The sequence below is a fragment of the Glandiceps talaboti genome, chromosome 1 (assembly GCF_964340395.1).
Source record: "Glandiceps talaboti chromosome 1, keGlaTala1.1, whole genome shotgun sequence".
Classification (NCBI taxonomy): domain Eukaryota; kingdom Metazoa; phylum Hemichordata; class Enteropneusta; family Spengelidae; genus Glandiceps; species Glandiceps talaboti.
In genome coordinates this window covers 12,373,022-12,389,428 of record NC_135549.1, presented here as the reverse complement: position 1 = coordinate 12,389,428, position 16,407 = coordinate 12,373,022, and the positions used below count along the sequence as shown (strand labels likewise).

Here is a 16,407-nt window from a genome sequence, read left to right as displayed (position 1 = left end):
ACAAAACTCGATTAGTTGTTTCGTCAACTATTTTTGCGAACATTAAAATAAATTATTTATTTGATATTTTATTTATTTATTTATTTTTGTTTTTTTTTTGTTTTTGTTTTTTTGTTTTGTTTTGTTTTGTTTGTCACACGGTTCCTGGGTGCCCTGTGCACAGACGTCTGCATCAAGACCGTAGTAGAGAGCCCCCAGCGGTGAATCTTGGTAAATTTCATCTGCGCATGCTATTTTTGCGAACATTAAAATAAATTATTTATTTGATATTTTATTTATTTATTTATTTTTTTGTTTTTTTTGTTTTTGTTTTTTTGTTTTGTTTTGTTTTGTTTGTCACACGGTTCCTGGGTGCCCTGTGCACAGACGTCTGCATCAAGACCGTAGTAGAGAGCCCCCAGCGGTGAATCTTGGTAAATTTCATCTGCGCATGCTCATTTCATCTACTGCATATGGCGGCGTCTATGAAATATTTTCGCTGACTATTTTCTTTCGAAGTTCTGACGGGCTTTTGTCATGGCAGGTGAAGGAGGCTCGTCTGTGCTCTTACCTACCGAAGCAGAGGGATACACACAGTCTCTCCAGGCGTTCAAGATAAAGGATATTGGAAATCCAAGGTATGAATCGAGAATTTTGTCATCTGGGGGATCGTAGCCAAGCTAGCTTTACATACAAATTACAATACATACATTACAAAATGTACACGCCATCGCTGTTGCTATGGATACGGAAGTTCGGCGTTTGACACGTTTCTCTGATTTATTAAACTAGATGTGCAAGTCTGTTTGTGACGTGTTATACATTTAGGTAATGGTTTAACTAACCTGGGAAAATGACTACGAAAATCTATGCACATCACTTGTTAGTCCTGCTTCCATGACGGTGCACGAGTCTGTATTACTGACTTGACTCTAAACACCAGGGGGAGGGACAATTGTCAGAATCGAGTCCCGAATTCCTCCGTATGCAAGCAGGACTAATCACTTGTGAGCTAATAATATGCTATTCGTGGATGGTCATCACATAATCCAAAATAATTAATAACGTTATAACTATATTAGTATTATCTATTATTGTATTTACGAATATTAAAAAAATACGTAAGAACGTCATTATTTGCTATATTTTGGTCATGCTTGAATAGCATATTATCTGACGTCACAAGTGACTGGTTTATGTCACTCTGTGCTGATACTGTGATAGATATAAATGTAGCTCTCAACAGTGAACTAGTCCTGCTTGCAGACGGAGTAATGATGGATTGATGGATGACAAAAAATGATAGTACATGTACGACCCCCCCTCTGATTATGTTGTTTGTCAGACTTTAATACAACAAGTAACACTGAAGTAAAGCAATTTCTCTATGCACTACTCTCATATATAGCATTCCCATCAATAACTCAATACTGTTTCTATTTGTTTATATACAAGCCTAGAGCAAGTGGCCTTTATAATGGGTCAATTAGCAAATGAAACAGTATACTTTTACACTTGATATGGATGCTATAAACGATAGTAGTACATATACATAACACTTTACTTTGGTGTTATGGGTGGGTTGTAATTTGGGAATAATGTTTAGTGGTTTGTGGTGAAGGAAACCTAAATGTTGAAGCTACATGTACAGTCATGGCTAAAGAAACTGTAGTAGCTAGCCAATAGAAAGACAAAGGATTTGATATTTTTATAGGTTTATTAAAAAGTGTACTTGACTGGTCACATGATATATGCTTTATTTTAGAAATGAACTACAATTTTCATTTTTCTATTTTCCAACAGTTGGATGAGACAACATGAATACCTTGAAAAGCTCAACATGCAAGCACTGCTAAATGCATCAAATCAATATTTGCTATATTTTGGTCATGCTTGAATAGCATATTATCTGACGTCACAAGTGACTGGTTTATGTCACTCTGTGCTGATACTGTGATAGATATAAATGTAGCTCTCAACAGTGAACTAGTCCTGCTTGCAGACGGAGTAATGATGGATTGATGGATGACAAAAAATGATAGTACATGTACGACCCCCCCTCTGATTATGTTGTTTGTCAGACTTTAATACAACAAGTAACACTGAAGTAAAGCAATTTCTCTATGCACTACTCTCATATATAGCATTCCCATCAATAACTCAATACTGTTTCTATTTGTTTATATACAAGCCTAGAGCAAGTGGCCTTTATAATGGGTCAATTAGCAAATGAAACAGTATACTTTTACACTTGATATGGATGCTATAAACGATAGTAGTACATATACATAACACTTTACTTTGGTGTTATGGGTGGGTTGTAATTTGGGAATAATGTTTAGTGGTTTGTGGTGAAGGAAACCTAAATGTTGAAGCTACATGTACAGTCATGGCTAAAGAAACTGTAGTAGCTAGCCAATAGAAAGACAAAGGATTTGATATTTTTATAGGTTTATTAAAAAGTGTACTTGACTGGTCACATGATATATGCTTTATTTTAGAAATGAACTACAATTTTCATTTTTCTATTTTCCAACAGTTGGATGAGACAACATGAATACCTTGAAAAGCTCAACATGCAAGCACTGCTAAATGCATCAAATCAAGAAGACGAGTTTGTTAAAGACTTTCTCATTTCTGCAGATAAGGTAATACTAGTAATCAGAGTTTTTGTATTAACTCATTATTTCCATCACAATGTATTTACAAAACTTGCTGTTTTAGACAGTTTATCTGCTACCATTGTGTTGTCATCATGGTGATCTATTCATACATGTCATCCATTTTGTTGCATCACTAGAAATTGTGTCAGTGGTGCATAAATTGGCGTAGAGGGCACACTGCATGTACGTATGGTAGTACCATACGTACATAATGTACCATACACCATACATTATGGAAATACAAGAAATGTATATTAATCTGACATTTTTCTGTGTTTCATATAATTTGTTGAAGGACTATGTATTCTCACACAGTTATACAGAGTTGTTTTTTTATAATATTTGAATAATGTAATAAAACTGTTCTCCAAAAATGTACATATGGAAAATGGTTCATGGTTCTTCTAAGAATCAATTAGATAGTGAATTCAAGTATAGTCACTTTGAACAGTAAACTAGAAATTATTGCAACATTTCACTCCACTTCTATGTACCTTTATCATGCAATGATGTTAATTTGTTGGTATTACATGTACATGTAATGCCTCTGAAAGTGATGGAGTTCTACCATACATGTCGTAAGCCTGAGTCTATGGGACCCTACATGGAAGGAACACATTTCAATATGTGGACCATGGAGTCTATGGTTGGTACATATGGCAGTACTGTACATTATTGAAATACATGGGTTTATTACATGCACAATGCTGTTTTTCCATCCTGAAATATTACCAAGATTTGGTTTTAAACAGAATAAATTTTTTTAAGTTTTGTGGTGATAATCTTACATGTATGTTGCTATGCAGGTGTCAGTGTTGATACATGAACTACTTGCAATTGAAGTATGGAAGCAGAAAGTGTTCACGATCATTTTGAAAATGAACTTTGAACCCAAGACAACATTTCCTCTATATATGACACTCTACCATGAAGCCACCATGGTGAATCTTCTAGAAACTACCCTTTTCTACAAGGTAAGTCAAAGACATACACGTACTGATGTTAAAATTTAACAATCATCTAATAATAAAAGAAAGAAATATATACAAATGTAGTAGGAAAATGGTTGTTTGATACATGTAGTATCCTATCCTGAGCAATGATTGTTTGTGTATGGATATATATTATAATAGAAACTGAATATAAGTTTACTAGAATTAGTAGTGAATGTGTCAATCAAGAGAATTATGACTCACTGAGGGCTGTTGTAAGGTTGAGCTGTGTTCCAGCTGATTTTTCAGATCAGCTAACAGAATCATGTTTTAACCAAATGTTGGAAGACGTGGATTCCAAGTCTCAAGACACAAGTCACATGTCATTCCTTGATAACTTGTTATTTTGTTACTTTCCAAAATTTGGTTGATGTTACATATACATGATATAGTAGTAATCCATGACTACTTGGTAACATACATGTACATACATACAAATGTTCATGTTTCTAATTGACAGTGTAGGGTATAGAGAGTTAAATCAAATGAAACATTTCAAACAAATTATAATGATTTGTGTTGTTCTGGTCCAATTCTCATGTTATTTCTTGAAGGAGACCTGTGAAGCAGCAGAAGAAAGTATTCTTGACTTGGTTGATTACTGTTACAGAAAAATCACAACTCTGATTGCAAAGTAAGTCTATATATTTTACTATCATAATTTTAGTACATTGTCTGTACATGTATTGGTGAGAGTCGTCTCTATTTGAAGTATAATCCATTAAACTTTTCGACATGCAATGACTTATGTACATGTAGAAACTGACATATAGTGCTTTCTTTGTTTGCTAGGCAAGAGGCGGGAGAACTGGAAGAAATTATCAAAGCCCATTCTTCCAAAACACTAGAAATGAAAGGAAATTTGGAGGTATGATAATTTTATTATGTGTCCATTATAGTTAGTTACGATAGTTAAGTTAGTAAATCTGGTACCTATATTGAAAAATCACTGTTTTCAACTGTCTGTCTTTGATATAGGAACAGTTATCATGAATCTAAATGGCCATTCAAAATGGTTCAGATGTTGTTACTACAGACTGTAAGATACGTTGTGTCATTCTGTCCTCACTGATGTGGGAGGGGTTGCTGATGTGTGAGGATTCTTCATCATAGCGTACCTTACAAGTTACTGGCTACTGCTACAACTGTACAGATTCATAATATCAAACCTAGAGACACACCTCTTTAAGAGAGCGTCCTTATTTGTGTCAACAGAGTAACAATGAGGTCATGATATTTCCATTATAGTAATTCTCGTATTGAATATCATTATTTGGTGTATTTTACAGGAGCTTGGAAATCAAGAAAACATGATCAATTTTGATGTGAGTATCAAGGCAGTGTCTATCCTGAGATATATCACAGATCATTTGACTGGGTGAGTGTTCTTCTATAAAAATCAAGACTTTAAATTTTGAAATCTTGAATTTTCACAATAATGAAATTGCAAAAGTTGAGTTACATGTACTTGTATCTAAACTGTTGTCATTTATCGTCCTCACACTAAAGCTATGAAATAATACATTGGATACTTTTTATAATGAGGTACCATATTACACAATTCTATAAAATTAATTTTCAGATTTTCACTCCTTACCTTGTAGGCTTCCACTGAGTGTTGGTACTCGATTACTGAACACACATGACATTCCAGTCCTGCTAGTACAGCTTATTGAGATGCCACCATGGACCTTGATGACTGAAGGTATGGTTTGTCTTATGTACCATTTCAAAACAGTCACTGTGCAGGGCTATCTGCGTATCATTTCAAAACAGTCACTGTGCAGAGCTACATTTTTATTTGTGTACCATTTCAAAACAGTCACTGTGCAGGCTGTCTACATGGATGTACCATTTCAAAACAGTCACTGTGCAGGCTGTCTACATGGATGTACCATTTCACAACAGTCACTGTGCAGGCTGTCTACATGGATGTACCATTTCAAAACAGTCACTGTGCAGGCTGTCTACATGGATGTACCATTTCAAAACAGTCACTGTGCAGGGCTGTCTATGTACGATTTCAAAACAGTCACTGTGCAGGTCTGTCTATGTACCATTTCAAAACTCACTATGCAGGGCTCTCTATGTACCATTTCAAAAGTCCCTGCACAGGCCTATCTACATGTACAAAATGTATGTACCACTTCAAACGATCACTCTGCAGGGCTGTCTATGTACCATTTCAAGAATCCATACTACAGTTAGAGAGTCTGAAATGAAATCATCATAAAGTAAACAGCACCACAAGTAGTCAGTCGTAATATCTTATATTAGTAATATGTTCATATGTCCATTATCCCATGATTAACGAGTAATATAATATTTGATATCTTTCAGGTAAACTTATGAAGTACATTGACAATAAATGGCAAGAGGTTCCTATGAGTGAGAGACTTAAATTAACCAAGCTGGAGGGTCAAGTTTGGATATCTATTTTTAACTTACTAATGGGGTCAGAGAACCAAAGAAAATATGAATTTAATTCCTTCAATAAGAATCAAATTCTCAAGGTAATTTAATTGTTCATTCTGATAAGACTCGTACTGTTTATAATTTACATATCTCTGTCTGAGTACTTGACACTGCAGAGATTTGTGGTTGAATTTGGTGGAGAGGGCGCCCTCTTGTGCCAAAGAAGTGTACTGATTCATCAATGTATGCATGTTTTGTCAGATATTAAGTAGTAGTGTAGTAGGAGCAGTAAATACATGAAAGATAACATATGAGAATAGATTCCATACACAAATGAACAACTTGAACAGGTATTACATGTAATGTTTGTTAACCTTATACAAGAGAGAAATCAAACCAATCCTGTGTACGGTAGTTTTGATTTGACCACTGACATGTCTGGTTATTTGTGTCTTACTGTAGAAAAAGACATCATTATCTCAATATAATACCTTGACTCAAATAAACACACATGGGGAAAGAGAACACCCATTTGCTCCCAAGATACATGCATATGTAATGATTTAGACATGTACCCAGTCAAACAACTAATACTAGTATGTTAGTGTTGGGTTGTCTGATGTATCGTGATTACTTGCAATGCATCTACATACTACGTATTGGTATATAATACATATTGGGATTTTCACTGCTTTGCAATATTATAGTACCATAATCATTAATACGAAAGTACCAATACTTACATGTGCAGTGTAATACTGAGTCTGTAAACATTAAGTCACATGTACCAATGATATGCTAAGTAACAATTTTATATCACTTGATATTTTTCTCAATATTCTGTCATTTGGAGTCATGATAGTTGAATGGTTAGAGTGACTGGCTTGGAATCTGCAGGTTACAGATTAAAGCCTCACAGTGACTGGCTTGGAATCTGTAGGTTACAGGTTCAATCCGCACTGCTGCTACTGCTGTTTGTTATTATATATCTACAGTTTTTGGGCAAGATTATGTATAAAATGCAATTGTGCTCCAGTCAACCCAGCTGTACAATTGGGGACCTGGTCCTGGTAGAATAGAAGTTGCACTGTGAATGCTTTGATGTTATTTGCTTGTAGAGGCTGCAATGAATTATTTCATTTAATGTGTGTTTTGTACTTGATATTTTTCTCATGATATTTTGTCATCTATCTTTCTTTCTTTCTTAATATTATTTACCTGTAGCTGAGAGGTCATATGACTGAAGTTCTGTTAGACCAGATTCCAACATTATCAGAGTTGCAGAGATATCTGGAACATTTATCAATGATGGAACCACCCTCTACCAAACAGAATTTAGTACTAGAACAGGTAGGCTAAGAGTATACAAATATGGCAAGCAGCTAGTTTTGTTGTAAATAGATTATGCTATAAAATGCTAACAACTGAGACACTGGATATAATAGAATCACTTTGATACCTAGCATAAAAAAATACATGAAACTATAATAACAAATACAACATATACAGTGTTGACTTTATTCATCATTAAATCCTCAGTATGTGTCTTCTTCAGAACCTAAAAACCCAGGAATACAGTGTCGCCATTTTTTGTTGGCTAATAAGCATTTGTTAGATTTTAGTGGTTGGAGTAAATTAATTCAAACCTCAAGAATTTGTGTGTTTATTGTGAGATACAATGAATAGTCAGAATTGGCTCTAAGTACAGTAAGCAATATCAACTGAATTCACACATGCCATCAAATATCACCGAATTCCAATTTTGTTTAATAGTCAAGTATAGTATCACAAGTGTGTGTACATTATACCAGCAATATTTAATAATTTACTTACGAAGAATTCTCTAACACAATACTTAAATGCCAGAAATCTAAGATAATTTATTTATGGAGAATTCTCTAACACAATACTTAGATGCCAGAAATCTAAGAAATTTACTTATGAAGAATTCTCTAACACAATACTTAGGTACCAGAAATCTAAGATAATTTACTTATGAAGAATTCTCTAACACAATACTTAGGTACCAGAAATCTAAGATAATTTACTTATGAAGAATTCACTTACACAATACTTAGGTACCAGAAATCCAAGATAATTTACTTACGAAGAATTCTCTAACACAATATTTAGGTACCAGAAATCTAAGGTAATTTACTTACAAAGAATTCACTTACAGTTTTTTTTACACAATACTTACATGTAGGTACCAGAAATCTAAGATAATTTACTTACAAAGAATTTACTTTAACACTATACCTAGGTACCAGAAATCTATGATAATTTACTGACAGAGAATGAAGGTAAATGGCCTGCTATTGCTAAACACCAAGTCAAGAAATGTTTTGATCCACCCAAATCTGCTCTGAAAGAACAAGCTAAAAGGTAAGTAAAGAATGCAGACTGGATGATTGAAAACATAGTTAAAGAGAAAGACCTCTTGGTAGAAACTTGATCTCCTATAGTAAGAATGTGTTATTGATAGCCTTCAGCACATTATTTGCACACTGTGCAAGCTATTTGTCATCTTTGTGTTCACCATCATTGGTACAAAATTTCCACTGAATAGGTCTTAAATAAACCCCCAGTTCAGGAATAACAGACAAAGACATCATTGTGCAAGTATTCTCTGTCATCTACCTTTTACAACCCAAATAACTGTGTACATGTTTATCTTGAAATAGTTTTCATATTTTAGTTTTCACTGGCTCATGAAAATTGAGAAATTAAAATTTATATACATGTATGCATGATTACAGTAGACAATACAAAAAATTAACACTGTCTGTTATGTATATTGATGCAGTAAAGTCCATGATCTTTTTGATATACCGTATAGACAGTGAAATATAACTACCCAGCAAGTTGAACAGTGCTCCCAATTGCTGATTGTAACTATATCATTCACAATTAAATTTGAAAAATGGTTGCAATTTTATGATTTCAACATCTTTTCCAAATTGATAATTGCATTATTGTTCCAAAGAGATGATTGTAAAATTGTTTCAATGTGACTACTTTACATCTTGCATAATTGAATAATTTTCCTGAATCCTTTGTACTTGTTTTAAATAAAAAGTCATAATTGGTTACTACATGTACGTCATGTATACATGTTTGCATCATAAGAACGTTAACGAGTTTAGCGAATGCAAGTGAGTTTAGGAGAGAAAACTATTCATCCAAATTTGACTGTGTTGAGTTCATTTCACTTGCTTGCATTCTTAACATAAACACACAAAATATAATGAATATAGTACTTGCACCAAAAATCGATTGAAAATTATTTCATTTATTGTGAAAATTACCTGTTGATGAGCAAGTCTGGTGTATAGAAAAAATATACATACATTGTATTTGAAATTAGATGAAGGACAATCCTCATATGTCATTTGATTGTATCAATGTAAGTTTTGTAAATCACATGAGAATGTTAGATGTATTAGATGTTACTGATAGCGAATTTATACAGTATTCACTTTGTTGCATGAAATGTCAAGACTATGGACTTTTCTAAGACAGTTTGATTATTTATTTTTTTTGCTCCTCTGTTATTATGTGAAATTTTGGCTATCATTATTAATAGATTTACAGAAACTGTTATTATTTTAGGGTTGGATCAATGTGTTCAGTTATATACAATAAATATATCACCCTCAAACCAACAAATATATTACAAACCCAAAGCTATGTTAAGTTATTTTCCAAACAGAATTAGACGTGTCGGTGTGTTATTTTGCTATTAGTAAAGGAAATACAGCTGGATGCATTGGCAGTAATTTCTGAGTAAAATTACAACTGTACACTTTATACGTAGAATAACACCAATGACTGATGACATCTGTTGACAATTTCAATGTAACTCAAAACTAAACTAACTGATTTCACTAAAACCAGCAATGTCTATAGGAAGTTTGATGTTACCCCACTGAAAGTGTTACAATTATAGAATGGTAGCTACAAAAATTACAAGCCTGGAGGGTGAAAACAAAAGTGTTTTCACAGGAAGTAGGAAGTGTGTCTTATCAGTTGGTAAATACCATAGTTGTAATACTAGTAGTGGTAGCACTGATTATTGCTTATCTCTACATTTCATGGCCACATATTTCATGTTCTAACCTTTCCACACTTCGTTAATTCTGTAACCATGAGGTTCAATCACCTGTATTAGCACAACTGAACTGATAAGGTTCAGTAGTGCTATAAGTATGGCAAAGGTGTCTGTCTGTGTGTGTGGATGTGTGGATGTGTGTGTAAATAAAACTGCCAGACCGATTGCCATGATATTTGTTGGATGTATTACCTTGGGTGTCTAGTTGGGAAATTGTTCAAATCAAAATGATCTTACCACTGATGTGTGATTTGGCAATCAAAATATGTGATTTTCGGTCAAAAAACTTATACTAAAAAATTACAGGGCAGATCAGTCTGAAATTTGGTGGAAACAATCTTAGGGATGTTTAGATTAAGAATTGTTCACAACATGATGATTCCATCAGTGATATGCAAATTAGGGCTAAAAATGTGCCTTTTTGGTCAAAAATCTTTAATTCCAATACTACTGAGCAGATTCGGCTGAAATTTAATGGGGATGCATCTGGGGGTGTAAAGATGATGAAATATTAAGCATATAATGATCTCATCAGTGATATGCAAATTAGGTTTAAAAATGTGCATTTCGGTCAAAAACGTACTCAAAAAGTACTTTGTCAATGATACTGAAACTTGGTGTGATGTTTCCAGAAGTGTTATTCTATAGATTTTCTTCATAATATTTTGATATAATTGGCCCTAGCAACCATGACCACGCCCTTAGTAACAACCAAATTTCTGTATATTTTGGTCAAATAACATCATCTGGTATGCAAGTGAGTAAACATTCAAAAAATGTATGTTAATGTGCCTAGCAACAAGACCACGCACATAGCAACAGCCAAATGGTCACATATATTGCAAAGATAACAACACAGATTGATAGACAAATAAATAAACATTCAAAAAATGTATGTAAATGTGCCTATCAACAAGACCATGCCCATAGCAACAGCCAAATAATAACATATATTGCAAGGATAACAACAGGGATTGATAGACAAATGAATAAACATTCAAAAAATGTGCAAATATACTTAGCAATAAGACCACACCCATAGCAACAGCCAAATGATCACGTACTATATATTGCAAAGATAACATCAGGGATTAATAGACAAATGAATGAACATTTAAAAAATGTATGCAAGTATGTCTAGCAACATGGCCACACCCACAGCAACAGCCAAATGAAGCGTATATTGAAAAGGTATATTGAAAAGATAACAACCGGGTTGGATAGGCAACTGGATAGTCATTCAGCAAATGAACACCTATACCTAGCATGGGTCAGCATGTGGGTAAACATTTTAAAAATCTGTACAGTTGTGCTACAACGCCATTGGCGCTATTTTTTTTTTTTTTTGACCTCGCTTGTGTGTGAAAAGCTGTTAGTAATTTCTAGCATTGTCAATTAGTTGTCAGTGGCATTGACTTGAAACACTCAACGGATTAATACTACCAGGTATTGATTCCTCATTTAGTTACATACAGACAAGGACTTGAGGCAATGAAACATATACAGGTAGTGTTCAGATACTCTTTGGTCAAGACATCACCATATGTAGATTTAGTAAGGCTAGGCATATGTGTGTGCTTTTGATACAAAGGTCACATGTATTTTGCATCATACCAGACAGAACTATCATGGAAAAAAAATTAATATTCACCTGTCTTGTTGTATAACACAAATATGTTGCCAATGGTCCCTTTACAGCATCAGCCAGGGACAATAAAGCTAGTGTGTATTATGTATCACTTGTATCTCTGACCACCACTGGTGGTCTGAGTTGATGATGATGATGAATCATGATGGTGATGGTGGTGGTGGTGGTGGTGGTGATGATGATGATGAAGATATACTTTATTAATCCAAGTCAAAGTCAGAACTTGAAATACTGATGCTAATTGTGCATTTCCATAGTGTAAAAGTAGGAGAAAACTAGAGTACCAGTGAAAACCTACGTTGTCTAGTAGGGTCAAACTGAGTATCACCCTCACTACATCATTCTTATGTATAGGCCTGGTTAATTATTAATTTAAAGACAGCCAGCACTGGATGGGTTCGAACCCAGACCACAGTGATATAGGACACACTAAGACACACAGGCTGCATGTAACATCAGTGGTATACATATTGTTCTGATCACTCCACACATTACAGTAAATTATTTTATTTCACCAGACTTCAAAGAATCACTCAATTTTTTCTTCCTCAACAGGTTTGCAGATACTTACAATTTTGACATGCTAGAGGGTCTGATTACTGAACCCCCTAAGTGTGGTGTTTGTGGGGAACCAGCAACAAAGCGCTGTTCAAGATGTCAGAATGAGTGGTATTGTAGAAGGTATGCAAATAACCCTTCACTTCTATTAAAATAACAATGATTCAAGAAAGTTTAATCAGGTGTGTCCAAGAGTTGCTGGTATGTTGTTATGTCAATGCAGAATTGTGTAAAAGTACGATTTTAACTACGTTGAGTATCTACATGCAACTTTAGGGATTCATGCAACAAATAAATGCTCCGACTTTGCTCAGAGCTAACCTTTCACGCCTTTCTGATATCACCTTAAAAAATGAAATCTCAAACTCTAGAATAGTTTTGGTAGACTGACTTTATTTCAAACATGACAGTGTTGGTGTTGTGCTGCAAACTTAACAGCTTCTTAAATTGATATTGATATCTTTAAGTCCTTTCTTATAATCTGGTATATGCTAAAATTAAGCCGTTTCTTCTCGTATCGATCTCTACTTAAAACTGTTAAAGTGCATTCAGGTATGTCTTTTTCTTTGCATCCACTTCTACAGAGAATGTCAAGTGAAACACTGGCCAAAACATAAAGCAGCTTGTAAGTTAATGACAGACGCACTGGAAAAAATCAAGTTACAAGAAGAACAAGAAAAGGAAAGCAGCTGACATACAGAACCAAGTTACAATTAAAATAACATACTTATATATTTTTTGTGAAATATATTCTGTTGTAGTGTCATTGCTCTGGATATCCTCTTTTGTTTACATAGGTTTATTTCAATTCTGACAACCACAAGTTTGATGTTGGTATTTGATATGGTTTCTATAATGACATCTCAGTTTAATTACAAGTTGTTTAGGTTGTTCAATTTCCTCCTATTACACATTGTTAAATCAATATGAAGTAAAACTTGCATAATCTATAGAAAAGGGTCCCCATGAGTCTGAGAACACAGTTTATAAAGATACAAAACCGCTCTAAGGCATGTAGTGTAGGACATGTTGACAGCTGCATACAAGTGTCTCTACTATTTCCTGCATCCAAAGGCTATTAGCTGGTGTGGTTAACGAGCTTAACCTTTCATTGTACATTTCAGGTATTTCACAATCTTAGGGTTAAGATGGGGGTTTTGAGAATGTTTTCTCGAGGAATTGATGGAGACATACTAATATGTATAATTGACAACATATCATGTACATTCTTGGTACTACACAGTGACAGCATTATTACTAGAATTGTAGATTATAGAAACACAAAACCACACGAATTATGGTAAGAGATCAATATCCTTTTAACTTATATATTACAACATGTGAAGGTATTCAAATGAAACAAAATTTGATATCCAGAGCTAGTAGTTTTTTCAAATATTCCATTTCTTTTCTATATCATTTCCACAAATAACCAGTCAGTTACAAGATAAATATCTCGTTGTATAACTTTTTCTCTCTCTTTTGATGTTCACAGATTTTTTAAGTTGATATAAATTCTACAACATCTTGTTGACATTCACAAGATCCTTTGAAGGGCTTATACGTACAATGTCAACAGTTGTGTGTGGTTATTTGCATTGTAGATTGCCATAGGCAGGCTTTTGATGAGGAGGGTAGAAGTACAACCTTTCACTTTAATATACACTTGCTCACAGTCCTCCATTTACCATGCAAAATCACACCTATGGCAACAGTGACTGTATTTATCATGTGCATTGAAGTTAAATACAATTGACTGACTATTGAACAATCTAGGTAGACTGTCGACAGTCATTTGTGCCTTTTTTGCTACGTTTCATCTAAAACAAAGTCGTCGCCTCGCTCCGTAGCACTGAATATTAATGTGTACTGATAGGAACTGCATGTGCCAAAGGCACGATCTGTGAGTGCCTCCGCCACTCGCTGTTCAATCAGTACGTAGTTATAGTATTGCTACGGATCGAAGCGAGGCTATGATTTTAGTTTTAGATAAAACGTAGCAAAAAGGCACGAACGACTGTCGACAGTCAACAATCTAGGCTGTATGGCTGTATATTGTATGCAATGAAAGCATATCAAAGTTAGGGATATTGAGAACATTGTAAACTTTGTATTCTATAATTTATATTGATATTTTTGATGATTAATTAGGCAAAATAAAAAATATTGTGTGTTCCCGATAACCCGACTAACCCTAAACATTTCATAAACATTTAAAACAAAAAGTTCAGAAACTGTTTGTCTTCTTGACCTTCATGTATGTCTTTTTTTTCTTTCCCCAGTCATGTATGCACATATTTCATCAAACTATCACAGAAGGGGTATTCTGACTGATATTTCATTTTTTGGGGGTCGAAGCAATGTTTTTCAAAAATAAAAACAATTCGAAATGTAAAAATAAAATGAAATAAATAAAATCCCAACCTACAGACACTATTTTTCAGAGGCCATGTTATCGGAAACACCGTTATTATTTTTTCACCTAAGTATATGTACCATGATTTTTAATAACTTTACAATGTGTAAGATTATTTATAGAGATATTGTAAACAACCTTTCCTTCGTTTAAAAACCTTGATAATGATGAAATTGATTCATTCCAATCTATGATCTATGTGACTTGTACAAAGAGTGTCTTTGATTTGTAAATATTGAATTAAATCAATAATGGTGATATGGATCAGTTTGTACTTGTATATTAATGTATAGTTCACCCAGCATCTTACGAAATTCATTTGGTTTCTTCATATATTTGTTTAATGTAAGATTTGTGTGATAACATAGACTGTGATTAGCATTACAGTAACAATATAACCACAGACAAACTCCCTGTTTATAACTGTTATAACTACAAGATAAGACCATGTAGTGACATATCCTATGATCCTACCCTATACTAGACTGTAAGTAGTGTTGTGTCATTCTGCCTTCATCGGCCTCCTCCCCCCTCCTCTCATCTCCTCTCCCCTCCTCTCCTCTTCTCTCCTCTCCTCTCAGACTGGGAGGGGGTTGACCGATGTGTCATGGCATACCATACAGACTAACCCTATACATACTTACATGTACATGTGTATATACCATTGTTATATTGCTTATTTTCATACTGTGACTGTCCTAATAGTATGTGCCATTTTTCTGTGAATTGGTTCTTTATCATGTACCAGAATATGTGCATTGGTTCGCTGCTATGTAGCAAAGTCTGTGAATTTGATTGTTGCCATGTGCCAAAGTCTGTGGATTGGTTCATTGCTATAATATGAGCCAATCTTCTGTGGATTAGTTCGTTGCTATGTGCCATCTTCTGTGGATTGGTTCGTTGCTATGAGCCAATCTTCTGTGGATTGGTTCGTTGCTATAAGCCAATCTTCTGTGGATTAGTTCGTTGCTATGTGCCATCTTCTGTGAATTGGACTGTTGGTATGTACCAAAGTCAGTGGATTGGTTCGTTGCTATGTGCCATTCTCCTGTGAATTGGTTCGTTGCTATGTACCAAAGTCTGTTCTTTACTCAGTGGTTCTGCTTTCAAACACTTTTGTAGCCCCCTTGTTCTGTGCAACATCTTTGGTGATGTTACTTACAAGCATGTCACTGCCACTCTCTGGGTTTGGCCAGTCCTCCTATCATAGTCATAGATCACAGGGGATTGTGATTTGGCGATTCTCAGTTGGAACTAAATCGAATCTCAGTTTTGTTGTAAAAGATGTCCTGCCTAGCTTCTTCGAATAAGATCTCATTGGTACGAATATGTCGTTTGATATTTAATGAGCTGCGTCATAGTCCCAATCAATAACTGTACTGAAAGTATTTTCTGGAATCAGACGCATCTTATACAGACTAGACAGCTAGCATTTTGTAAAGCAACGAATGCAAATCATAGGTGAAAACGAAGAAGAAGAAGACAGCGTAATAGTATAGGTCAAAGAAGAGAATACTACTGCTAAACCATTTGGCCTTTGTTTTGGTTTGGTTTTTCCTCTCCGACGATCTCGAAGGAAGAATGTTTTACATGCCAAGTCATCCAGAAGTAGTAATCCCACCAAT

At 34.5% G+C, this 16,407-nt stretch overlaps 1 protein-coding gene across 1 annotated transcript; it reads left to right on the top strand.

The window, feature by feature from the left end:
- The first annotated feature begins 516 nt into the window (after positions 1–516).
- On the top strand, positions 517–13,076 carry LOC144441212 (zinc finger MYND domain-containing protein 10-like). Its single transcript, XM_078130774.1, has 12 exons — positions 517–617; positions 2,519–2,627; positions 3,449–3,616; positions 4,189–4,268; positions 4,427–4,502; positions 4,924–5,012; positions 5,239–5,339; positions 5,975–6,147; positions 7,274–7,399; positions 8,313–8,434; positions 12,364–12,489; positions 12,951–13,076. The coding sequence occupies exons 1-12, from the start codon at positions 517–519 to the stop codon at positions 13,057–13,059; spliced, it is 1,380 nt and encodes a 459-aa protein (XP_077986900.1). The 3' UTR covers positions 13,060–13,076.
- Positions 13,077–16,407: the final 3,331 nt, after the last annotated feature.

Bases quoted from the DNA above. Each gene is read 5' to 3' on its own strand.
- LOC144441212 (XM_078130774.1), top strand. From the start codon at position 517: ATGGCAGGTGAAGGAGGCTCGTCTGTGCTCTTACCTACCGAAGCAGAG. The intron at 618-2,518 runs GTATGAATCGAG...ATTTTCCAACAG, and splicing joins AAGGATATTGGAAATCCAAG to TTGGATGAGACAACATGAAT. The intron at 2,628-3,448 runs GTAATACTAGTA...GTTGCTATGCAG, and splicing joins TTCTCATTTCTGCAGATAAG to GTGTCAGTGTTGATACATGA.